We start from the raw sequence: 14327 nt of genomic DNA, 5'->3' as shown, positions 1-14327 counted from the left end.
CCCCTCAGAATTAAATGACAAATGCCTTTTCAAATGGCAGGGGAAAAAATCCAGATTAGCTTTTTTTTTTTTTTTTCCTTGCCGCAATTAAGAAGGCTCTTAGAACCTTGCTTGCGATAAGCAGAGTGCTGGTCTTGATCTTTAGGGCTTCTTTGAATCCTGAACCGGCAAGTACAACAATAGGAACTGCAGGAAGGTTCTTTAATTACACCTAAAATCAATGGAGGTCAACCTAAAGACCAGTAAAAACGTAAGCATTTAAAAAAGAAAAAGAAAAAAAAAAAGCCTGGCCTGAATATGGTAAAGATAAGCAGCTATATGTTATTCTGAACACGTAAGGTCAGGCAGGCATTAGTACCACATCACTGCACAAGCAGAGGAGTTATTTGGGATGACAAGCTAAGCCTACAGCACCAAGCAGAACAAGGATGGTTTATTTCCAACCATCTGCCCGAATCCGAAGCAGCCGGAGAAATGGCAGGCGCGGAAAAAAAACGAGCTGAGCGGAGCGACTGTAAATGATGGGGATGATTTGGGAGCCATCTTCATTTCTCACATCCAAATCAACCCCGTTACGAGCAGGAAGACCAGGAGAACTGGCCTCGGATCAGCCGGAACAAGTACAAAGCCATCAATGGTGTGCTAAGCACATGATTTGCTTCCCCAGTGGCCGTTGGCTCCTTATTGATTCCGCATGTGTGCTGGTGATGATAGCTCACTCTGTCTCCGAGACTCATCCTCTATCCCTCACATTCTGGAGTTCAATAGCAAACGGGCCTTTTCAAAGGACGGAAATGCATTCGACAGGCCGTGATTGCTTCACAATTCATGCCTGATTTCATCAGGGAAATTCATCACAGCGAGGGCGGCCAGTGTCTTGGGACGGGGTTAGGGATGAATCCAGATCCGTTGGATGAAATACGACAAATGTACTAGTTATGAGATTTCAGGTGTAAGTAAATGCCCTAACAGTTCAGCTGTACGAACTGAACTAGCCTGACCTGACCTGAGCTTCTTACATTCAGTGAGTACTGCTATAACGTGAGCTTGGAGCGATTAGATAAAGACAGAGCAAGACATATTTAATAGGTTTTCTTTAGCGGTAATTGGATTAAGCTAGAAGAGTAAACAAATTCTAATCTAGGAATGGGTTAATCAATGTGAAAGTAGAGCATGCTAATAGCACTCGAACAGGAAAGCTTGTGAGCATGAAAGCTTCACATTTTATGCAACGTTACAGAGGGCATTATACGAGAACCTAGTGCAGCTAATTCAGCCTTTACCAGATGAGTCTACATATAAATTGGTGTACAACATCAACATGTTCCTGCCAAATGGAATGCACACAAATTAAGCTGTCGCGCAGACAAAAGGAAGAGGAGAGAGAGAAAATAAGAGAGAGGGAAAAGCATTTTAAACAGTGCTCAACTAAACAATAAACAGGAAATAAGACAGAGACCGAAATGGTACCATATAATCATCTAATCTGAGGCAATACGTCTTGAAGAGGACAATTAACCAAAGCTCGGAAGCGATATGATAAATCAGTATTCTAGGCAGCACAGGAAGACATTCTATTTCAAGAATCTCATAAAAATGATCTCTTCAGGGCCTCTTTCCAAGGAGGACAATTTCTACTATTTTTCTCTTTCGCTCTTTTCACACAATCCTTCAATTTAAGTGCTTGCCTAAACCTGAAGTACCAGGGAGCCAGAAGTAAAAAAAAAAAAAAAAAAAAAAGAAACAGTCTTTCAATCCATGATTAGGTTTTTGTACTCGATTTCAATCCAGTAAAAGTAGTTTTCCAACTGAAGCTACATAATGATTACCTGATAAGCAGTACCCTCAAAAAATGCTTCTGTTTGCTACACTTGCAGACGTGTTTCAAACTAAATAAAATCACAGGTTGTTAAATAGAACATTGTCATTTTTTTTTTTAATGAATATTGGTAATACATTTCACTTTTAAAAAATATAATTACAGCACTTACTTTTTATGAACAGAATCCCCCACATTTTTCCACAATACAGTGTTATGGGCCCTAGCCATTGTATGTAAATTAGTCATGTTTAGTGCTTCGCTGCGTTTGTGAAAGAAGACACACAAAGACATCACCAGGCGCTGCACATCACCTCTAGCTTCATGAATGTAATGCAACCAATCTTCAGCTTCTGATCTTTTCAAAGGTTTGTCCCCTTAAGCTTTTTTTTTTTTTTTTTTTTTTTTTTTTTTTTTAGCAAAGCAAGTTCGATATGTTGGTTACATTGAATATATTTGGTTCTGGCTGCAACTCTTTGTACTATATATTACATAAGCGGGTTGTAGCGGTGTCAGACAAAGTGCATTTTGATTGTGGTTGGATGAGAAGTATAAACATATACCATTCTCACACCCTATCGGTTTATACACGATCCACCACACCTGCACATGTCACACCCACTCCAGCAAGAGCATAGCAGATGTATGTCGCCTATTATGAAGAAGAAGTTTTGAAATCAGTACTTTTATACTTTTACTTCAGTAAAAAAATTGCTAAAGTTGATACTTTAACTTCTACAAAAGTATTTTAAACCCTAGTATCTATATTTCTACCTGAGTAATGCATGTTAACTTTGACACCCTTATTGTTTTGTAGAATGCTGTCAGTTCACTTCAGTGCTGTGCCAAACTGTGCCTTCCTGCCAGAATTAGACTCTTATTTGCATAACTGGACTCTTCTGAGTGTGCATCACACACTTGCTTTAAAAACAGGGGTTAATCTACAATTACACTAGATGCTAGGGATCACCAGTGTACGTGTTCATACTCAATATGACACATGCACATGCAAAAGGTAGTTAGATTTTGGCACAGGATCTGTTCTTTTTCTTCTTCTGTTGTTGAATGGGTGACAAAAGCTGCTTTAATTTCCTGTTATTGGTCTGAAAGTCTAAACCATCTAAAACTGCTTTTAAAGTGCCTTCAAACCAGACAATTGTTTAGCTTATGGTCCTTTGGTCCATTTGTTGCAGAAAAAGCACTATATTATTTGGAGAGGTTTCTTTGCATTTTTCTGAACCTAGGCTGATGTTATTAAGATAAGAGTTTTGTACAATATTGTAGGATAACAATGACCAGTATTGGAGCACAGTGGACTCTTAATCAAAAATCCCATAAAGCTATAGGATATACATCTTGAGCAACACAATATATACTAGATATTCATATACATTCTAGATTAGCCTTTTTCTAACCTCAAGCTAAACTCTCATCAGCGCTATCTACACTAGTAGTCAGGGTCAGTACCCGGGCTGCCGCTGTGGAGGTGTTCTTTCTGGGCAGCCAATATACTGAGCCAGGGGAGACTCCAGTCTATACATATCCTGACAGCAAGAGAACAGAGGGGCGGCCATGATCCTGCAGTGTAACTCAGTCCACAGGGAGCTTTTAGTCAGGATGAGAGACATTAAAAGCCCTCAGATAAAGTGCTATACTGACATACAGAGGAGATGGTACCTATATACCAACTGGTAGGAGCAGCAAACTAGAAAAAGAATCCAAAGGATTCATTAAATCTAGCTGATTATACAATTTATATTCTATAAACCTAAATAAAAAAATGCTCAACAATCATAGGCTTCCTGATGATTTGGCAAGCACATTTTATTACTTTATATAACTGTTTGCAACATGATTCATACCTTTTGAACCTTTTTACACTTTGTTCCAGTCTGTGCCAAAAAAGTAACACTGTTCATCACCCTGAACACTCCATCCCCACTGTGAAATATGGTGGTGGCAGCATCATGCTGTGGGGATGCTTTTATTCAGCAGGGAAAGGCAAGCTGGTCAGAGTTGATGGGAAGACAGATGGAGCTAAATTTTGGGTAATCCTGAAAGAAAACCTGTTAGAAGCAGCAAAAGACTTGAGATTGGGAAGGAGATTCACCTTCCAGCAAAACAATGACCCTAAACATACAGCCAGAGCTACAGTAGAATAGCTTAGATAAAAATTATTCATGTGTTAATTACCCAGTCAAAGTCCTGACCTAAACCCATTCAGCTTTAGTGGCAAGACAAAGAAAAATGGGCAAAAATCTCTAAAAGTCTCTGGATGCGCAAAGCTGATAGAGACAAAAACAAAAAGCCTTGCAGCTGTAATTACAGCAAAAGATGTATCTACTAAGTACTGATACCTTTGCACATCACATTTTCAGATTTTATTTGTTAAAAAAAAATAAAAAAGCCATGTCTCTTTTTTATTCCACTTCACAATTATGTGCTACTTTCTGTTGGTCTATCACTTAAAATCTTAATAAAAACAAAGTTTGCTTTATTAAAAAAAAAATATATATATATATATATATATATTTTTGTGCTTTTGATGGTGTTTGTAAAAATTGCAATAAAGGGAATTAAAAAAAAAAAAAATAAAATAAAGTTTGCTGTGGGTAAGGTGAAAAAATGTGGAAAAAGTTCAAGAGGTATGAATACTTTTGCAAGCCTCTGTATGTATATGTAAACTATCAAACAGTAGCTATACATGTGCAAAGCCATATGACATAAGACATAAGACTAAACCTCTCTAATAAACACTAAGGCTGCAGAAAAAAATGAGGGCTGCAAAACCAGATAAGGGCTAACAGAAAAGAAGCTAAAAACAAAAAAAACTTATATCACTACATATCATATATAGTAATGATCAATATACATCCTACACTATGTATATGGATTGTGAAGCGTTATCTCAGGGGGACAGCTTGGGAACACCCAGAATGCTCATAGCATGAGGATGTAAATTACTAGAGATTGGGAGAGGTCCGATAGTGGGATAGATGGGTTGGACGTACTGGGAATACATAAAAAAAGGTATTACCATGCACAGCATACAGAACACTGAGCATAATGCTATTTACTGTCTGTGCAAACAAGCACCCAAGCAACTGTGGCAGAAATCACATATCGTAATCACCACACATACATCCTGGAGGTCAGTGAAGTTCTTTAGATTTTCTTGGTCATGGTAAAAGTCATAGAACTGGCATGTCTTTTCAAATCATTGTTTTAACAGAGATACTGAACTGAAAGACCTGTTTTAACATAAATACACAGTACATTTGCCGGTGTTAAATAACATACCCCCAGAGTTAAATGAACACTGGCAAATTTACTGTGTAAATTTAACATATGCATTATTTTTAACTTTTTTAAAAGAGTTGCATAGATGTTTATTTATTTGTGTGCTTGACTTTGAACCCCTTCCTCTGAGCTCCTTCATCATATGTGTGCATCCCCTTCGGAAGCACTCACCTTTGATTTATTTTTTTCCCCTTCATACCCCCGAAGATGTTTTTGACGTACACGCACTCTGAAGTGCTTGCATTTCTTAGATAAGAAGCCCATTTATATTTCCCTTTTTTCCTCCTCCAGAAGACCAATCAGAAATGAGATCACTGCGCTGTGTTATCCAAGTTCACATGCACTGTACAGCACATATGTGAAATGTCTTTAACCCATCATTTACTGGAGATGATGCTCAGCAAAGGTTTAGAAGTGAAAGTAATAGGAACGTCTAATATCACAGGACCATTTTATTCTATTTGGGTTATCTGTAAAATTGGACCTTCAGGAAGCCTTGCCTAGAACATTTGTATGTAGCCTTCTACAGATTTCTCAGAGGATTCATCTATCCATGTTACAGTCAGCTAAAAATAGACTCAACGTATGCAACTGATGCTGAACACAAAAAATCACCCCATGGGACATGCTTCAGCGATGCGTCTTCTGTGCTCTGCATGGTGCTCACTAGTCCTGCCACACTCATATGTGTTAGATCAATTGCTTTTTTCACAATACCCCCCCCCCCCCCCCCCAACACATGTGGTTTGAGAAGGACTGGTTTTCTGTTTCATACAAAGCCACATTAAACCCTTTTTAAGACGGGTTCACGTCTTATTAGTATGTGGTTTGATATTCAGTTCATTTTTGGGCATACAACTCATTAAAGTGTGATTTTTTTCTGTCAACTGGGAGCTCTTTTCCTTGATCTTTGAATATGCAACATTTTATGATAATATTTTATAACTGTATACAGTGGTGTGAAAAAGTGTTTGCCCCTTCATGATGTCTTACTTTTTTGCATGTTTGAAACAAATACATTATTATATATTTATATATATTAGTCAAAGACAACACAAGTAAACACAAAATGCAGTTTTTAATTGAAGGTCACAACCTCCCCCACACCCCCAAACATTAATTCATAACTGTGTTCAATTTCTCTAGCCACAGCCAGGCCTGGTTACTGCCACACCTGTTTTCAATCAAGAAATAACTTAAATAAAACCCAAAGATAATCAAAAGCTAGACATCGTGCCAATATACAAAGAAACTCAAAAACTGTGGAGAGACGTAAGAAGACCTGCCGAATGCAGATGTTTGGTTTTAACAAAGAGCTCGGCAGTGTTGCCACAATCATGACTTGTCGAGTTAAATAAATACGCACTGCCGTCAAACGGTGACTTTCTGGTGGCATCACCTCCGCGCTCCTGGCTGAAAGAGAGATTAACGCTGACTGACGTTTCTGCCGCAGCGTAGAGACACTGACAGGATGCGGGTGCGGAGCCTGATTGCACAGCCGTGGGCCAAACAAACAAATGAAGACTTTCTCTCACCCATTCAGACTCTCATTGTTTACAGCCATCATTTCAGGCTATGCATTCTATCTCTTCTGCAGAATGACATATCTAATAACTTAATTATGGCAATAAACAGCCAGGCAAATTACAACAACGACCTCATTCATTTTTGGAAGCAGCCTCCTCGAAGCCAGAGAGTAAATTGCAGTTTAACAGTGATTACCCAGACACCCACCCTGTCTAAAACTTGAGTTGAGGAAATTACAAATTGGACTGCGAGTTGTGGCAACAAAGTCACAAGGAGTTGTCTGTGTTTAAAGCCCGTGCCCGTGTTGGTGTTGTTGCCGAATTAAACACCCCAGCCATAAAAAGCACCCTCTCACGGAAGCGCGTCTTCTTGATAAAAGCATAGATAATCCGCTTTAACTTACTTAGAAATATGCTATAGTTACATACAAAGCTCACACTGCATGTGTACCGTGCACTTGAGTCCAAGTGAACCCTGCTGTAGCCCACCTCTTCAAGCGGACCAGGGCAAAGTTCAGCGGTTCGGAGCCATCACACTATTCAATCGAGCTATGCTTTGGAAGGTACAGAACACTCTTTTTTGAAAATGAATATATTGGAAGCTGCAGGGACAGCAGAGCCAGGACACTGCTACCATTAATTACAATATTTTGTTCTCTCTCAACTCAGGAATACTACTGCTTTCAAACTAAAACAGAAAATACTAGGCACTGCTGTTTTAAATAATGGTTTTATAATAATTATTCCACTTACCTATGAAAATATTTTGTGTGTGTGTGTGTGTGGGAAAGCAATCACTGAGTTGAGCTGCGTGTGATGAATGCTTATTGCTTTGTTTATTGAATAAAATAAACTGCTGAAATATAGCTGATAACTGGATGCTTGCAGGAAGCAGTGTTTACAGTATGTGCTCAGTACTAAATACTAATACTAAAACTAATAATACTAAAGTCATCCAAACTATAAGGGTAAACCCGGAATGGCTTTTATTTAACAGCTGTGCTACACTTGTCAAGAGTTAATTGCTTAAAATTCTTGCCTCTTAATGTGTATGAGAGCATCAGTTTTAAAGTTGTGAAGAGGTACATTTGGTATACAGTAAATAGCTCTTTGATTAATGTTCTAATCCATATTACGGCAATACTTTAAGAAATGAAGGTCAGTCAAACACGAAAAAAATTCAAGGACCTTTCAAATTATGGAACACATTAGCTCTGTTTAAAATATTTATAACTTTTCCTAGCCTTTAAAAAATGTTTTTATTGTGGTAATTTCCGGCACTGCCGCACCCTCTTAGGATCAACTGTGCTATAGACGCGGATGATGTGTTTGTGTACTTTGGTACACAGACACATTAAAGTATGCAGACACATCCCAATATGCAGATCAGTCAATCAATAATACCGTCCAACTCTCTGCGTTTCACCACTATCAGAGGCACACTGCTGCTGCTGCAGCTCAGCCAATCAGCTCGCCCTCTTGCCCCACCTCTAAACCCATACGTCACCCAGTGTCCCTCCCATTTTTTTTGCCTTTTTTCAAATTTAAGCTGAGGTTGGAATCAGCAAAAATCAGTCCATCAGTCTATCAATAATATAGCCCCCACACTGACATTCAACCATCTGGGTCTCACCGCTATCAGAGGCACACTGCTGCTGCTGCAGCTCAGCCAATCATCTCTCCATCCTGCCCTGCCTTTTTTTTTAAGCATTTTTCAAATTCAATCTGAGGTTTAGTTACCCTTTAACAGAAAAACTGCTTTAACACATTCAGAACAGCTGCTACAAATCAGTACATGATACATGTGCCTCTGAGCCACTATGAAATTTGTCAGTATATATGCAAGCAAGTGAGCAAGCAAAGAAATTGTAATCTGTCCCATTACTAAACGTTCTCCCTCCTTTAAGAGCTCCATGTACAGATGAATATTTGGCTGATACAAGACAGCGAGGCTTGCGGCGGGGTGTAATATTGCTCCATTTATTGGTTTTGGTTCCCAGGCGGCTGCTTTCTGGGTCTCGGCCTGTTGCAAATGCAACAAAAGGCCAGAATAATGGGACTGTGATCGATCTGTGGAAAGCACAGCAACAGACATGGACGCCATGCAGAGATACTAACCTTTAGTGACTCGGTACATCTCACACAGGCACACACCTCCTTTGTAAATGTATGAGAGGGTGTATATGTGTGTGTGCGCGCGCGTGTATGAGAGAATGAGAGACAGAGAGACACGGCACACAGATACTATAAAAAAATTCTCATAACTAGAAACAGGCCACCACACACACAGAAACTGGCACAAATATTTATGTAAGTGTTGAGAAATGCTGTGCCACTACAAGAGCTGGTAATTTAATTCACATCATTACTCTTAAAAAAAGCATTATCCTCCTGTCCCCTCTGCAGTCAGGCTGAGAAAATATCTGGCTGTACTCGCGTGTGCGTAAAAGAACGTGTGAAGCATAATTGTGAGGATGGGGGGGAGGCAGGGTATGGGCAATAACGGAGAAGTGAAGATAATTAGTGCGCGAGAATAAACATTTCACACGCCGTGCTCCCGCTTGGCAATGGCGGCGACCGCTTGCTGAACTCTAAATTCCATAATGATCCGTTTCGCTTCAGTGCTGTCAAAAGCCATGGAACGCTATCAGCTCCCTTTCACGCTTCGTCCAGGGTGAGGGAACATGACAGGAAATTTTCATCACAGTCAGAATCTGCATGTTGACCACGGCAGTGTCTTGTGTGCGTTTTGTATTTAGACAAAAAAGCATTATCAACTCCTCCAACCCTGCAGCTTTAGCCTTGTCTAGTTAATAGCGTGAAAACACTGTCAGAGTTTCAAACTTTGCAAGATGTCAAATACTGGGGAACAGCCTGGCCCGTCCTCTGCTTTTTAAAACACAGTTAATGTGGATCTGGTAAATTTAACTTATGGAGCAAATAAACAGAATGTGTACTCTATCCATATATATATATATATCCATATTTACTCTATATCCATATTTAAATGTGTTAATAACTAGGATAAATGTCTAAAATCTCCCATCCCTTCATGACATCAATAGATCACTTCTGTTTGAGTTATATTAGTCAAAATATTGGCAATAATATACCAAAAAAAAAAAAAAAGTCTCCACCTGGATTAAACAGAGTGAATAATCTGGGGTTGCTGCAGTTGGTCAGGTTTAGATTCAGCAACAGTATGTGCTGAAAGATTGAGATCAGCTGACTATCTGAATATACTGAATATAGACCAGGTTATTCCATCAATGGATTTTTTCTTCCCTGATGACACAGGCATATTCCAAGATGACAATGTCAAGATTCATGGGGCTGGAATTGTGAAAGAGTGATTCAGGGAGCATGAGATCATAATTTTCACACATGGATTGAGAGAGTTCACCACAGAGTCCAGATCTTAACCTCACTGAGAATCTCTGGGATGTGCTGGAGAAGACTTTGTGCAGTGGTCAGACTCTACCATCATCAATGCTGCTGCAAGATCTTGGTGAAAAATTAATGCAGCACTGGATTGAAATAAATATTGTGACGTTGCAGAAGCTTAGTGAACTAATGCCACCGTGAATGTGTGCCGCAATTAAAGCTAAAGACGGACCAACCAAATAATAGTGTATGAGATCTTTATTTTGGTGGCAACTTTTTTTTTTTTTGGCCAGGCAGTGTATATTCACTGCTAAGTTTGACAATAAGTCTTGATACTCAGTTAAGCATCGTTTAACTCAAATGATGTGCAGTATCAAATTACTATATACAATATAAGATGTTTATCATCAGTTTTCAGAAATTGCCCTGAAAAAGCTTCTAATTATAAAGGCTTTAAACCAAATTAATATTGTATTTTGTGTAATTCTCTTTTGTAAGGCTAATAAATAAAAAAAAAACACTGTTTACGTAAAATAATAGGAATTACGAAAAAATGTTCCTGTCAGTTTTGGTTCTGAACATTTGCTTCTCTTCAAACTCCTACTTTTACCCATCGCCCACCTTCATACACCGCCAAGGTTTCTGGTTCAATAACTCCAGTGTGTTGTCAAGGAGAGAAGAGAATTCAGCAAAGACTTGTGATTGACAGGCTGTATCTACACATGGTGTTTTTTCATTGGGCTGAGCTCCAGGCTTCACTGGGCATTAACATTGGAGAACAGTACACCAACCTTCACTCAAGGCCATTTTTAATAACCTGTTTGTGCACAGTATTCACTTTTTCTCCTTGCAGATTAAAAGGTAAATGTCAACCAATTTGTACGCCTTCACATTCATACTAACCTTGGAAATGTTCTTTAATTAAAAATGAATTCAGGTGAAAGTGGCAAAAAGAGGCTGATTTAATGTCTGCGCATTCAACATGTTCTTTGACTTCTCAAAAAGCTTCTGTGAATTAGCCTGGCTAATATGAAGCTAGGAGCAAAGCAGCTGGAACCAGCTATCCAGACCAGTGGGTGTTATAAAAAAAGCGTCTACTCCATGTCTTAACCCTCCTGTTATGTTCCGGGTCAATTTGACCCGTTTTAAAGTTTGAAGATCTAGGAAAAAATACATATAATATGAAAATTGTTCATCTCACATATTTGCAACCACCCCCTGCAAAAACTAAAAATAAATTGCAATGTTATGTTTCAATGTTATGTAAAACTATTGTTATATATGTTGGCCTTTCAAAAGTTTTTTTTTTTTTTTTTTATGAAAAACGAGTGAATTATCCTAATTGTGAACCATTACATATTAAAGGTAAGGAACACCATTGCACTAAATATCGATAAAATAATGAGCAATGGAGCAATGGAGTTATTTACACTGCTTGTAAGGATATTTTTTGGATTTCAAAAATCTTTTGGATAATTAAACATGTACTGGTTCAAAATGAACCTGGAACACCATTACTGCTCCTGATAAATGAACATAATAGGAGGGCTAAAGTGATCACTGGTGCTTTCTTGGCAGAAGTGCAGTGAAGTTTGTGGTGTTTAGCGTTGTGTCTAGTGTGCTTCCAAAAAAAAAAAAAAAAAAATGTCTGCTTTGAATCTTGTACTTAATCAATCACTGAGACAAGTTGGTGGCAAGGGAAGAGGGACAGCACACTTCCCTACTCCAGCTGTCAGGCTACTGATAGGATAGTCAGTCCTCTGTCTAATCTCAGAAACAAAGACTTGAGAGTTTTTCTGCTGCTGCTCATGTGTACTTAGAGTAATACTCACATTAATTTTAATGATGTCGTAGATGAGATAGCGTGGGATTGGCTGTCCATTCACTTTGTCGATAATCATCTCCTATTGTGGTGAGAGAGAAAGAGAAACACAAAGACAGAAAGAAATGATGAGATCAGATCAAACATCCATACAGCTATTTGTTCAGGGTAAAACATTTTACACATTTCCCTGCAATTTGACACATCCTTCAAAATCCACAATCTCAGAGGGTGGGAGATGGTGAAAAGAAGAAAAAATGGAAAGTGAGTGAGTATGTGTTTCAGTGAGAGAGTGAGTGAGAGAAAAAAGAAAGAAAAAGGTGAAAAGTAAGCACCCAACGAAACTGAGGATGCACTTCACTTAGTAACTGGCTCAATGAACCACAACAGAACTTGTCGTAAGTCTGACATGTTGGGTTAGTGCTTCAGACTGCAGCAATTAAGAACGGCTTAGCAGTACGATGCTGGATAAGTCAAAGCAGTGAGCATTTCTGGTTTGCTGGATGTCCAGACGACATGAGGATACATTAATTATGTATATGTTGATGCTATGGGGAAAATTTAATACATAACACTGTAAGCAAATGTGTAGCCATGTCAAAATTAGGGCAACACAGTGCATCTGATTATCATGGCTATGGGACTAGTTTCTGAAGCAAAATACTGTAAAATCAATGCTAATCATACACTAGAAATATTTTACAAGGCTAAAGCAGGACAAACATCTAAAGACATCTAAAGGCAATTTATCAATAATCTATAAAGATTGAGAGTCTTGCAGGATTACCACTTGCAAGCCTACAGATGCAAGATACAGAAATGCATACTTGGCACTGTACTGGTAAAGGTCTATGCATCCAAATTAACGGGGACAAAAATAACCTAACATGGCCAAAGTATTGACAGTTCACTGCTAGATATGAGTATTAATGTGTGTCGTCATTTGCTATTAGCATTTTAGCCCACAAAAATAGAGAAATAGATTAATAAACAGCTAAAACATTACTGCCTAAGAAGCCTGACTGAGTAGGCAACATTCATTACATTTCAGAAATAGCCTACATGCACTTTTAGGCAATGAAGCACAAACAATAGCAGACTGTGGACACAGCTGTTTGTTTAAGAAAGAAAAAAAGGTCATATAATTTGAGCATAACCCTGGTTAATTGAACAGGAACAGCCGTTATATAAACTTAAAGTAATATTAAAACACAGGTGATTTTATCAGAAAGTAAAAATGAGAAAAAGACTCAAGCAAAATTTGAATAATTCTAATAACACAGTTAAAAGGTCAAGATGTGCACTGCCTGTCAAAAACATGAATATAGCTTAAACCCTTTAATACAAATAAACATTATTTGTATGCATCAATGCACAATGACTAATGTTGTTGATTTTCCTTACTAAAACTGCTAAACTGAAATAACTGATAAAAGATGAACCCGTCTTATCTTGACGCAGATCTTCAGATACTTCTGAAGATCTGCGTCATACAGAAAGTTCTAAGACCCTTTCAAGTTTCTTCACATTTTCTTGTGGTTCAAACTCATTAGAAATGGATTCATTACAGTTTTATTCTGATTAATCTACACATAAAACTCAAAACTCACAGGATTTTAAAGAGTTTTTTTTTTATTTTACTACAAATAAAATACATACAGATGTACATCTGTCTGTACAAAGTTTCACAGCTGATGGTAAATGTCAGGGAGAAAAACAAGCCATTATACTGACAGGAAAAACTGTCTGTAGACCTGCGAGACAGGATTGTGTCAAGGAACACATCTGGGGTTAGAAAACGAGAAAAGTTCTTAGTGCCAAAGAACACAAATGCTTGGAACCACCAACATTATTTCTAGATCTGAAACCCATTTAACTGAGCAAGAGGGGATGAGAAGGCCTTGGTGAGATAGCTAACCAAGAATCCACTACGTTTACACTCCTCAGTACGAATGAGATGCATAAAGGAATCACTTTGTTGTGAAAAAATAATCAGAGTAGCACCCTAAAATCAGACATTTAAGGTAGTGTGGCCAGACCAAAGCTATCCCTCACTAAAAAGAATGGAGACGTAAATCCCATCCTTATGATCTGACTGAAGGAAGATTGAACTTTTTGGCTATAATTCCCAACAGTGTATGAGGAGGAAAGCAGGCACTGAGCATCACCTCATTAATACAATCCCTACAGTTAAACATGGTGGTGGCTGTATCATGCTATGAGGTTTTTTTGTTGTTCTGTGATGGGGACTAGGTGGAACAATTGAGGAAGATAGGTAGAGAAAAATATAGAAAGATCATCTTTTCTGAACATCTTTTCCTCAGGCTGTTGTGGAGTTTTACATTTCAACAAGACAACAACTGCCAACACTTTGGGGAAACAGTGTGAAATGCTGCTTCTCATCCAAATTGGCTGAGCTTGACCGATTCTGCCAAGAAAAAGACTGGCCAAGCTTGTAGGACCATTTCACAAAGAC

The 14327-nt window shown here is 38.4% G+C and overlaps 1 protein-coding gene across 1 annotated transcript in view; it reads right to left on the bottom strand.

Moving 5' to 3' along the window:
- rngtt (RNA guanylyltransferase and 5'-phosphatase) overlaps positions 1-14327 on the bottom strand; it is a 236531-nt gene that overhangs the window by 143675 nt on the left and 78529 nt on the right. The window contains exon 10 of the mRNA XM_022662454.2: positions 11862-11933. Within this exon, the coding sequence (XP_022518175.2) occupies positions 11862-11933 (72 nt within the window). The remainder of the gene's footprint in view (positions 1-11861; positions 11934-14327) is intronic.

Source organism: Astyanax mexicanus, chromosome 1 (assembly GCF_023375975.1).
Source record: "Astyanax mexicanus isolate ESR-SI-001 chromosome 1, AstMex3_surface, whole genome shotgun sequence".
In the NCBI taxonomy this organism is placed as follows: Eukaryota; Metazoa; Chordata; class Actinopteri; order Characiformes; family Acestrorhamphidae; genus Astyanax; species Astyanax mexicanus.
This window is presented reverse-complemented; position numbering and strand designations above follow the sequence as displayed.